This window comes from Meleagris gallopavo, chromosome 25 (genome assembly GCF_000146605.3).
Source record: "Meleagris gallopavo isolate NT-WF06-2002-E0010 breed Aviagen turkey brand Nicholas breeding stock chromosome 25, Turkey_5.1, whole genome shotgun sequence".
Taxonomy (NCBI): Eukaryota; Metazoa; Chordata; class Aves; order Galliformes; family Phasianidae; genus Meleagris; species Meleagris gallopavo.
In genome coordinates, this window is record NC_015035.2 from 4,952,025 (window position 1) to 4,963,579 (window position 11,555).

General features: G+C 46.5%; 1 protein-coding gene across 3 annotated transcripts; it reads left to right on the forward strand.

Moving 5' to 3' along the window:
• The first annotated feature begins 98 nt into the window (after nt 1–98).
• On the forward strand, nt 99–9,394 carry ZBTB8B (zinc finger and BTB domain containing 8B). 3 transcript variants are annotated; one of them, XR_004161982.1, is made up of 5 exons: nt 99–198; nt 310–1,260; nt 3,715–3,893; nt 4,207–5,095; nt 5,564–9,391. XR_004161982.1 is itself a non-coding variant. In XM_010723471.3 (4 exons), exons 2-4 carry the CDS (start codon nt 321–323, stop codon nt 4,516–4,518), a joined length of 1,431 nt encoding a protein of 476 aa, XP_010721773.1. In that variant the 5' UTR covers nt 99–198; nt 310–320; the 3' UTR covers nt 4,519–9,394. The 3 variants fall into 3 exon arrangements, 2 of the variants coding, with proteins under 2 accessions (XP_010721773.1, XP_010721774.1); XM_010723471.3 differs by having other exon boundaries at nt 4,207–9,394; XM_010723472.2 differs by lacking the exons at nt 3,715–3,893; nt 4,207–5,095; nt 5,564–9,391 and adding an exon at nt 1,840–2,269 and having other exon boundaries at nt 100–198.
• Nucleotides 9,395–11,555: the final 2,161 nt, after the last annotated feature.

An 11,555-nucleotide genomic window follows, 5' to 3' on the forward strand; every position in this document is an offset into this window, starting at 1 on the left:
GCCGCCCCCAAGGCCCGACCCCGCCCGGCCGCTCCGCCGTAACGCCGCGCTCACCCTTCCGCCATCTTGGCGGCGTGACGTCACCAATATTTACCGACCCCTCACCTTTCAGTCCCGCCTTCCGCGGAGGGGCGACTTCCGGCAGCTCCACTTCCTGCTTCCGGGAGAGCCCGGCGGGGCGGGGAGCGGCGCGGGGAGGTGAGCGGGGTGGCCGGGCCGGGTGGCCGGGCCGGGTCGGTGCTGGGAGGGTTCCGCTCTGCGGTTCCGAGTTCGGTTCCCTCTGACGGTTCCTTCTCCCTCCGCCCTTAGCAGCCGCGGCCATGGAGATGCAGTCGTACTACACGAAGCTCCTGGGGGAGCTCAACGAGCAGCGCAAGAGGGATTTCTTCTGCGACTGCAGCATCATCGTGGAGGGGAGGATCTTCAAAGCGCACAAAAACATCCTGTTTGCCAACAGCGGCTACTTCAGGGCCCTGCTGATTCATTACATACAGGATAGCGGGCGGCACAGCACGGCCTCCCTGGACATCGTCACCTCGGAGGCCTTCTCCATCATCCTGGATTTCCTTTACTCGGGGAAGTTGGATCTCTGCGGGGAGAACGTCATCGAGGTCATGTCTGCAGCGAGCTACTTGCAAATGACGGACGTGGTCAACTTCTGCAAAGCCTACATTAGGTCCTCGCTGGATATTTGCAGGAAAATAGAGAGGGAAGCTGCTTTCTACCAGGCTGACAGTGGGAGTGGAGGCTCAGCGAGAGAGGGCCCCTCACACAGCACCAAGGGGCAGGGCGGCACCTCAGCCCTGCGGGAAAAGGAGAGGATGGCGGGCTGCCAGAGCGACCCTCCGTGCGGAGAGTGCAGCACCTGCCGTCCCCTGGAGCTGGTGGTGAGGGACCCCGGGGGCAGCGACTCCCCGGACGACGCCAACTCTTCCCTGCCCAAGGGGGTGGAACCCAAGGTCGAGTTCGATGCGGACGAGGTAGAGGTGGACGTGGGTGGGCGGCTGCAGCAGTACCCAGCTGCGTTGTCTCTGGAGCAGGTGGACGAGGGGCTGCACGGCGGGCAGGCGATGGACCTGGCCTGCAATAACTATCACATGAAGCAGTTCCTAGAGGCCTTGTTGCGCAACAGCTCGGCTCAGAGGAAGGATGACGTAGTTCATCACTTTGTTCGGGGCTTTGAGGGTAGGCCAGAGGATGCAGGGGTAGCCGTGAGCTCCATGATGGACATTCACAGCGACTGGTATGGTGAGGACACAGGTGAGAGGACTCGAGGGTCAGTCGTTGTGATTGGTGAGGAAACCGCTTAGTCGTGTGACCTCTGTTACTCTTTCTTGTTCAGGAGTACATTGCTGAATATTATGCCATAGTGAAATAAACTGTTGTTCTGGACTTCAAATGAAAGCTGTACTCATTTATTCAGTGCAGCATTTGGAAGGTAAGTATTTGTAATAGGTTCCACAGTCTCTTTGAAACAAGTTCTGGAGCTTGGTGTTGGTGACCCTCTAAACGGTCTCATTTGGGACCTTGTTGAATGGCAGGCAAATTTGAGATACTGGAATTGTGAGAAGGTTATTCTTTTTTAGCAGCAGAAATGGGAAGATAAGTTGGGCTTCTCCAGGAGGGGTGTTCTGTATAATCTGCTACACCAAAATTAGCTTATTCCGTGGAGCTCCTTCCAGTTAATCGGCTGCAGGGCAGTTGTCCATTTGCTGGTACTTTCACCTTCAAAAAGACAGAAATTGATGTTATTCAGTAATATGTTACCTAGAATGTCTTTTAGGAGCACAGAAAGCTTTAACCTGTGGTATTGCATAAAGACTTAACTTTTACTTCCAGAGACAGAATCGTTTTTCATCTGCTGGTCACCTGAGGTGCTGCTGCTTTCACAAGCCTGGTACCCATTGGGATGTCCCGCGCTGGCAGAAATGTCTCCTAGCAGCAATGTCAGGGACCCGGAGAAGAAGGTGCTCATGTTCTTAAGCATTTCTGCTGAAATGGACTCAAAGGATTTGGGCATTTTATCTGCTTGTAATGTTGGCAAACAACTGACCTCGTCCAAACTGTCTTACGAAGAAGGGAGGCAGCTGACAACACACTGCGAGTGGCAAAACTGTTCAGGATATGAATGAATAGAAGTGCAGGCAGCACAGAGGAAATCCGTCATGGAATGTTCTGTTCTGGATAGCAAGCTCTTACATTCTTGTCATTTCTAGTTCAAGTATGCAAGTATGATCTTAAAACCAATAAAAACAATATATTCCCCCAATGCTTGTAGGTAATAACTCTGCTAAAGTCACAAATCCAGTCTTAGTGTCAACAAAAGAGTAAAGTTACAGAACAGTGTGCAGTCACAACATCATGCTTGTGGTTTGTGACGTAGCCAGGTGAGAGCATCTAACTCAGTTTGCTTGCTTTTTTCCCATTCCTTAAATCTTTGGATTGTTAATATTACTTTGAAAAGGAAATATTCACAAATTTGGTAGAGAACATCAGCTATTAATGTATTAGAAATGTTAATACTAGATGTGCTTTAAATAGGAGCACAAAAAAATGTGGTCATAAGCAGGTAGTGGGAAGGTTACTTCTCAGCCTTTAATGCTCCTGCTGTCTTCAGCATTCTCACAAGACCAGGAATGACAAACAACAGTCCTGGTAGAAGAACGGTGTGCTCATGGGTTCGAGCTGCCAGATGAGGGAGTGCCACTTTCCAGTGTCTGTTTCTGTTCCAGTCATCCCAACCTTTTCGCAGCTGGTGGAGGGCAGACAGCCACCTCCAGAGCAAGGCAAGTCTGCAGCCTGCTTTTGTTTTTGTGCATGGAGCTCTGAATGCCCAGGAGGGAGGTCCAGAACTGGGTGAGATGCATCCCATTTACGGTGACCTGTTGATACCAGACACTTTTTTTCTTTGAGGCTGAGTTTGACAAACCTCAGCAAGAGCAGTATTCTACAGTCCTCCTAATGGCATATAGCTGTAAAAGAGCTGAAAGTGCAAATACTTCTTTGAAGCTGAAACACTGGAGAAAACTAATCTTTCAGTATAACACCTAAACCTTCATGCTATGACAGTTCGTATTCAGGCTGATACTGACAAAAATGGGAATACTCATGTGTGTGCAAAAGGAGATCTTCAAATTTAATTCTCTGTTTTTGCATCTAACTGCATAAATATGTCCATGTGGTCCAGTTCTAGGAAAAGTAAAGTCTAACCAGGAAGTGTACTGATCTTATTTCTAGTAGAATAAAGTGAACACCAGTAGATGTCTTCGTTCTTTCAGATGAGTTCCCTACATCTAAATTCATGTGCATAGTAAAAGTGTATGGGAAGCAGAGTCATTTATAGTAGAGATTCTAGTTGCTAATGCTATTTCATGGTAATGGTAACCTTTAAAAAAAAAGAGTGGAGAGAGAGAGCTTTTATGGCAGTGACCACACTGCGCTGAGAGCAACTTCTGGGCACCAAACTAAAAGGCTTCTTAAACATACAGTGAGCGTGTTGTTGTGAGCCAGATCACTCAGAGACGTGGCAAACTGACTTTTGAGAGACTCAACCATCATCAGAAGTTTTTTGCAATTGCACAGCACAGAAATTCCAGGTAAGCCAGATACAAAAGGAGCGGAAAATGAATCATCCTGAGTGACGGCGAGGACAAGAAGCCAACGCAGCGACCACTGCCGAGCTGCCTAGCGTAACGCCTTGTTTTTTTCCTAAAGGTGATGTGTTAGTTGTGCCAATCAAGCTCCACAAATGCCCGTTCTGTCCCTACACGGCCAAGCAGAAGGGGATCCTGAAGCGGCACATCCGCTCGCACACCGGGGAGCGGCCCTACCCCTGTGAGACCTGCGGGAAGCGCTTCACGCGGCAGGAGCACCTGCGGAGCCACGCGCTGAGCGTGAGTGTGGGGCTGGGGGAGGTCCTTAAAGCAGCTGATTTGTTGTTTCCCGAGCGTTTCACAAAACATCTTGGACAGAGATTGTTGCCAGTGTGAGGTAAGCTTTGTTAGTGAGAAGTTCGAGCAACCAGTATTTGATTTGTTGGTACTTACCAACAAATGGCCCCAGGTTTCTGTTGCTGGAGATGTGGTAGAGTTGCTGCCCCGTAGCTTAACCGTAGTGTTTGTTCTAGGAGTACATGCAAGCAGCACCCTGAAACGGCCGAAGCTACGAATTGCTTTTGTTTCCATAACATTTTATTTTTAACTTCAGGTGCATCGATCCAATAAGCCGATTATCTGTAAAGGCTGCAGGAGAACGTTCACAAGCAGTCTGTCTCAAGGATTACGGCGCTTCGGCTTGTGTGACAGCTGCACTTGTGTGACCACCACGCATGAGGACTCGATGCCCATTAACCTCAGTCTGATGGACCCGTCATCAGAGGGCCAGGAGAAGGGTGATACGGACAGTGACTGGCCCATATACGTGGAGTCTGGGGAGGAGAACGATCCTGCTGATGATGACGATGCTGAGGACAAGCAGGAAATCCACAGGAGCTTAGCAGACCAAGAAACGCTTACGTAGCAGTGGGAGGAGGTGGGGAGGACTGAAAGTCTCTCTCCAACAGTGGTTGGTCTGCAACGGAAAACTTTGTATTTATCCAGTTAGTGAGACTGAGTTGGGTTTTTTTTAATTGTTATTCAGTGTTTTAATAGAAGAATGGGAAGAATTCAAATTCTTAATACTTCTAAGTTTTCAGTGCTGTGCACCAGAATTCTGTGAAGGATCTGCCTGGGGTTCGCAGAGGTTTTATCTGAGCAATCTCCAGCTGTGTCTCTGCCTCCTGGTTTCGAGGAAGAGGAGGTGTTTTGTAGGCAGAACACCTGTTGTTTTGATAACAGGTTTCTTCAAATAATGATGTCGTGTTCCTTAATCTCTGGTCTGAAAGGGGCACCTTTCATTGTCTCTCTGAAGATTCAATTAGAAGAAATGTGGTTTTCATCCTTACTTTGGACTTTTCTAAACTAAGTTTTGATCTTTCTGTGTTAGGACAGTATTATCTAAACTGTAAACCTTGTCTTTTCATAGACTTACTGTGACCTGGAAGCCAGGGCAGACGTGTCAAGATAACAAAAATATGCTGCTGATGAAAGCATAGAAAGTAAGAATAAATACGTTTCACATATCCTTAACTGCAAGTATTTAGAGAACAAGTTTTTCTTTCCAAATTGTTTTTACTGCATCTTCGTGTTTCAAGAGCTCAGACTGCAGCTCTTCAGGTCCTTGATGTCACTTAGACACCAGTAGTTTTGGCTTAAGCAGTACTAAGCACACATAGTGGTGTCTGTTGTCTTGGTCTCTCAGCTTATGAAGTGAACTGCCCAAATCTCTTCAGCTTTTCACAGTAGAAGTGAAAATCTATCCGTCAGGATACTGGGGAATCCCAATTCCAGAAGAGGAATTGGATGCACAGCTGATGTAGCTGAGGAACAGTTAAATGAATGTCAGTGAGCTCTGCGTGTCAAACAGCACAGTGGACCTTTTTAGAAGCAGCTGGCTGGGAAATCTCAGAATTTTTTACTGACCCCTTTGTATGCAAATCTTTTTCTTTTCCTCTGCTTTCTTTCAGTCTTCGGTGATGTTTTGCAAGGCTTGTATTGCTGTATAAATTCATACAAGTACTGGGGTTTTTAAGCTCTGTAGCGGACCTCCTGTTTCATTGCTGGGATAGAGAAAGGTTGGCGTTCAAATGAGGTGAGATTTTTAACCTTCCAAGAAAAACTGAGTTGACATAAGGTATGAAAAATCAGCCTGGGAAGCTTTAGAAGAAAACGCCACCAACAGAAATGCTGTTTGCTTGGAAACCTACTGTTCCCTAAAGAAGAGACAGAACTGAAAGATACTCTTAAGAAAAGCATAATGCTTCTTTGCTGTTTTGTTCGTAAGTGTTAAATGAAAAGGCAAATTGCACACGGGTTGTTCTAGCTGAAGATCTGAAGGCTGTAACCTGACATGGCTGATGAAGGACAAGCAGTTCCTCCCACCTTTACTCGAAGGCATCACTTGCTACGTTGATTTTCTGTAACTTAAGCTGAGTAAGTTTTCAGTAGTTCCTATTCCAGATCATCTGTACATTTTAGTTTGTAGTAGCTGAACAGTATCACAGTGGCACACAGAAAAATCTCACTGGGACAAGACAAAAAGAATGCAGGGCTCTGCAGCCCCCTGTTACTCGTCTCACTGAAGGCCGTCGTGCAGATGCCAGATTTGAGCTGAGCTCCTCTGATGATGTGGCTGCAGTTTTGGGTCTGAAGCACTTTTGGAAATCAGAACAATGCAGTGCAAGTGGTGCCAGTGGTTTGGAAATGCCACCTGCAGCCTATGAGCACCAACATTTGAACTGCCGTCCTGTTTTTGCTGAGTACTACAACCTCAGAGGGTATTTTTTGGTATCCGATTATCTGATACTGGAAGGACTTCTGTGAGTGAGAACACCCAAAAAAGTGACGCTATCTGTGTGTGTTAGATTAGCTCACTAACGGGAGTGAGATAAGAATGTAAATAGGGACCCACAACGATGTGTAGGGACCAGCATCCCAGGGCAGCAGGGCTGGTCGTGGTCGCACGGAGACGCCGAGTCAATGTAAATATTGGTGGAGGTGACTGAGGTCAGCTGAGCGCGGCTGTGGCTCAGGAGCTGCCAGGAGCTGCCAGGATGATCCTGTCCCACCGAGCAGTGCTGAGCAGCCACCTCTGAAACTGAAAGGCGTCCAGAGCAGGGAAAGTGAAGCTCTTGCGAAAGTCTGTAATAAAAGCTGCAGGAATAACTGCAGAGACCTTCAGCAATTTTACTTCAGTCCGCTTTCTTTGGTCTTAGGGGTTGTTCTTTGTGTCTTGTGCATAGAGGATGGGCTGTGCTGTGGTTTGTGTGACTCTGGGTGGGGCTGCGCTCTTTGCGTTCCGGATTGAAAGCGACCACCAGAATCGATGTTTCCTGTTGATCTGTCATGTTGTGCTGCTTTGTTTTCAGCTGAGTCCTTCTGCTTTTGTATTTGGTAGAAGAGGATGGGGTTTATCCACGTTCTTGTGGCTGAATGTTCGTGTCAGTGTTTGCTGTGCTTCTCACCTGGTTCTTTGATGTTTTCCTGAAATCTTCCACTGTAACTGCAGCCTCCACAAGCTCTGAGAAAACGATGTAGCTGTTATCAAATATTCATACGGTGCTTAATGAAAAAATCAAAGATGTTTTTACAAAACTCCTTTTAATAAAATCTCCTTCTCAAAGTTTTTAAAGGCCACACAGACTGCAGATTTCAGTCTCAGCTCCATGGAACTGACTTTGAGGAGCACGTTTAGCATGCTTGGCGCACAACTGCACTGTATTTCATGGTGGAAAACAAGCTGCACTGAATTCATGGTGCATTTAACCTATTGGTGCAAGACCTTGTAAATCTTCCTGATGTGGTCATTTAATTTCCTGATGTTTTGTAAGGCAGTTTCATAACTGGAGTCCTTTTGCCTCCTTTAAGTGATGAATTCTCATAAATCTAACCTTACCTGTAGAAGTGACTTACTAGATTTGTGGATCTTGGAGCATTCTGGAGCTTTCTGATAAAAAATAAAAAATCTCTGAGGGTCGCTTTGGCTTTTTTAATTATTATTATTATTTAACCATTGGAAAGTTAACTCAGTGACTCGGAGCGTATCTAGATTGAGATGCACATTGCCGTTCCTAGGTGTTGAAACTGGGCACATCCATTTCTGCTGCCACACCACGCCAGGAGAGATGAGATTCTCAGTAAGGAAGAATCAAAAGGATGCTGTCAGCTCACAGCACGGCACTGGGATGTTTTAGGACGTCTTTCACATCGCTGATGCTGACTTTGTTTTCACAAGCTCACGTGCTTTTTAACCACCTTGGATTTTTAAAAACTTTTTCCGAGCTTTTCTTTTTTCGTGCTGGCCGACAAAACTCCCCCAGCAGGAAAGCAGTCACTGGTGCTGAAGAACATCTCACAAATGTTGTTCCTAAAACGCATAATGGGGACAAAATCCTGGGTCTGCTCTGTGTTGGCATTGGATATTTCACGTATGGTCTTTTTTAAAGCCTGTTTTTAAAGTCTGTGCTTAAAATCTGTGTTTATCTGTTGGTTTAAAACACTGTGAGTTGATGGAAAAAATGTAACCACCCTTCCTCCTTTCCTACTTTTGAAATACAATCACTTTTATTTTACTGGGTTCTTTTATACATTTTTTCTTTCAGACAAGCCTGAAAATTTTTCACATTTCCAAACCCACTGGAATGCCAATTATTATTTTTTTAATCATTAAAACGTTTTATTGCCATTCAAGATGTTTTGGTCCAACCCAAAGCACCCAGCTCCGCTCCTGAGCCGCCCGCCGGCCAACAAAGCGGGACGGGCTGCTTGAATTCGGGCTGGTTTGGAAGCCCAAAAACAGCCCCGAGAGCAGCGGGGTGCAGCCCCACGTGCAGGGAATTCACCCTTCTTGAGGGTGGGATCAAATCTTTACCTGCTTTCTCTCTTTTATTTTTTTCCTAAGCGGTGGATTGCTGAATTCTCTTGGTCGAATGTTAAATGTGAATGCTGTATGTAGTGCGGTTCTTTTATAGTTAAAGAACATAAAGTGTTAAATGTTAATCTCCCAGTAAGTGGACTCAATTTTTTCTGGTTTTCCATTGAAAGGAAGAGCAGTAATTAATTACCAGACTTGGTAGCAAAGCTGTGAGATTCTTTAAGCTGGAAATGTAATTGAGAGTAGATTTGCCAGCGTTACTTCAGAGAAGAGCTGGACTCAGAAATGTCCACTCCTGTGCAAATGAGCTGCACAGGAATTTGCTCACAGTTCCAGAAATGGGAAGCTGAGCTGGAAGTGAAAAATACACCAAAGCAGTTTCCATTGTTGGCAAAGGATTGGGAACTCGAGTTTCCAGGAAAGCTTAAACCTCTTCACTGGTGCTACTTGATTATACTTTTATACTTGGGTACCAAACCCGAATAAAACAGTACAGGAATTGTTGATAGTGTTTGTATCAGCACTAACAATGACTCTTAAAGTCATTTTTAAGTCGTTTTCTACAAAGCAGACTCAGCCTTGCAGCTGGAACACCTCCACCCAGCTGCTAAGTCACCTCCATTGGATAAACTCTCCCAGCTGTATCTCAGCTTCAAGTGGAACTTTCTTGGCTACAAACGGTAACTGAAATGTAGAAATGCAGAGCAGTAGATTAAACAACTGGCCGTGCTTCTGGAATCAACGTTTGTGGTGTGTTACTGTGCAGCACGGGCTGAAACAAGTCCTGGTGGATGAGAAAACCCACGCTCTGCTCCGTGGCCGTTCCCAGCTGCTGGGTAAATTTCTGGGCGAGTTTCCTGAAGCATGCTGAGCATTCTGAGCACTTGCAGCAGGTTTAGAACTTCTGATTAATTTACTCGAGATATCACTGCATTTTTTTCCTACTTTAAAATTCTATTACCTCTTTCTAGCAGATGGAGAACCCTTGAGCTCCCGCCTGTGCTGATAAAAGTGCTGAGCTCAGCGCCCTCTGGTACCCTGGGGAAAGGACCTGGTTTGTGCAATATCAGCTGGGCCAAGCAGAACAAACACCCACAAACTCTTCTTTTCAGAAGGAATTTTTCAGTACAAGAACTCTTTGGGATATGGAAGGAGGGGAAAAATCATGTAGGATGTTACACAGAAAGGTGGTGCTACTCAGTGGAGCTGACAGGCATGGAGAGGACTGGTAGCCACTGTCCAGTGGCTTTGTGAACTCAGGGATCGCAGGCTGAGCTCTCACACAGGGCAGCCACACGAGTTCATCTGTTCATTGCAGCAATCAGAACTGCCTGCTCTGTGGAAGAACAGAGAAGCATTTAGCAGAGCTTGAGCCTGAATGCTCCTCTTACAGACCTGGGGGCTCCCCGAGGTGCAGGGCAAGTAACTCCAGCCTCCCCATTGCCTCGTACACCCCTGTAATGCTCACGTTTTGCTTTCACAACAGCCTGTGACAAGGAATTCCAGTGCCTGCCTATGTTAGGTGAGGAACCACATCTGCCTGCTCTGATGCTGCTGACTGCTGTCGCTGTATTTGCTGTCAGCTTCCTCGCACCAGAACCAGCAGCTAACAGACACTTCCTATTGATCCTGATGTGATTTTACAGATTCCTATACATTTTATAGATTTTACAGATTTCCATATCTCACCTGCTTCATTTTTTTCCTGCTTTCGCTGTCTCACACTCCACTGGCATTCATGCAAAGCTGTGCTGGATTTTATCATTTCCCTTTTCTCCTCTGGATGATTACATGTTCCTGCATATACTGTGTGAGCTGAGGGATGCGAGGGTTGCATAAAGGGTTCAACATGCACTATTAATTGATGGTAAAAGCTCAGAAGCTGCATACAAGTGTTGGATGAGGAATGGTGAGGGCGAGGAGGGCTGTCCCTGACTGCTGTGCTGGCTGTTATGGGCTCAGCCAACGCACTGCTCTGACTTGGATGTAAGTCCAAATGAATTGCGTGGCACTCAGGTGATGCTGCTCAGAGAAAGGCACGAACCAGCAGTGCTGGATGGCTGGAAGGAGCTGGTCAGACGTAGATGCATCAGATTCAGATGTTTCTGGATGATAATTAACACCATTGTCCTGAATGGTGAAGAAATCCATGTAAAACGCTGTGTAAATTTGAGGCACTTTCTCGTGTTCAAGAATGATTCATTGGAGCTGGTCAGGCACAAAAGGAGAATTACACAATAGGTGTCAGGAAAGATTTTAAGTGTGGCATGCACAGCAAAATCCCAAAGGAGGCAGAATTTAGAAAACTGCAGAAGTTGATAAAAAGGGGAATGAAACTGGTGAAAAAAATGATACAACATAAATGGATGTAATTTGAATATGAGGACATGAGAGACAAGGGGAATGTTTGTAACTATCAGAGAAAAAAGTCATTAGATATCTTCTGCTTTTGCTGTGGTGAGGAAAGGAACGTAAATTGTTTCAAGATGGAATGTCTGAGGTTTATGCAAGGGAAGGCTAAAAGGACACAGAGGATACAGCTAAAGCAGAATGGCTCCCACGGGAAAACAAATGTTTTTAACAAATAAGTGGGGTGTAAAGAGAGGGAAAGGTGCTGGTGGTGAGAAGAGGATGGTGAAGGATCTCAGACTTCGAGTGAGAGAAGCCAAGAGGTCGAGGAAGCAGGACTTTAGACCTTATGCTTTTTTTCCGAAGACAACTGAGATGCGAAGAAAAAAAATTTCATCTCATCTTGGGGAAGCTGCAAACGTGTTAAGGAAGGATTTGGGTCATCCAGGCCCGTGTTATACATAAAGGTGTGCGAAGGAAACAACCGGGGCATCGCATCCCCTCCCGGGCGGCACGTGGGTGGCAGAGGAAGGCAGCGAAGGCTGCAGGGCGGTCAGGCGGAGGAAGCTGCTGGGCTGCGCCTGCAATCGGTGCGTTGCCCCTTTAATTGTGTCCCCAGCCCTCGGGCGTCTCTGTCCGACGCCCACGTCAGCAAATACCTTTTGTTTCTCTCCGTCCGAGCTTCCAGGGCTCGGGGCTGCGGGAGCGGGGCGCCGAGCGTGCCCCGACGGGAGCCG

Excerpts from the sequence above, each read along its gene's own strand:
- ZBTB8B (XM_010723471.3), top strand. The coding sequence starts at position 321 with ATGGAGATGCAGTCGTACTACACGAAGCTCCTGGGGGAGCTCAACGAG. Across the intron at positions 1,261-3,714 it reads CTGGTATGGTGAGGACACAG|GTGATGTGTTAGTTGTGCCA; the intron begins GTGAGAGGACTC and ends TTTTTCCTAAAG. Across the intron at positions 3,894-4,206 it reads TGCGGAGCCACGCGCTGAGC|GTGCATCGATCCAATAAGCC; the intron begins GTGAGTGTGGGG and ends TTTTAACTTCAG.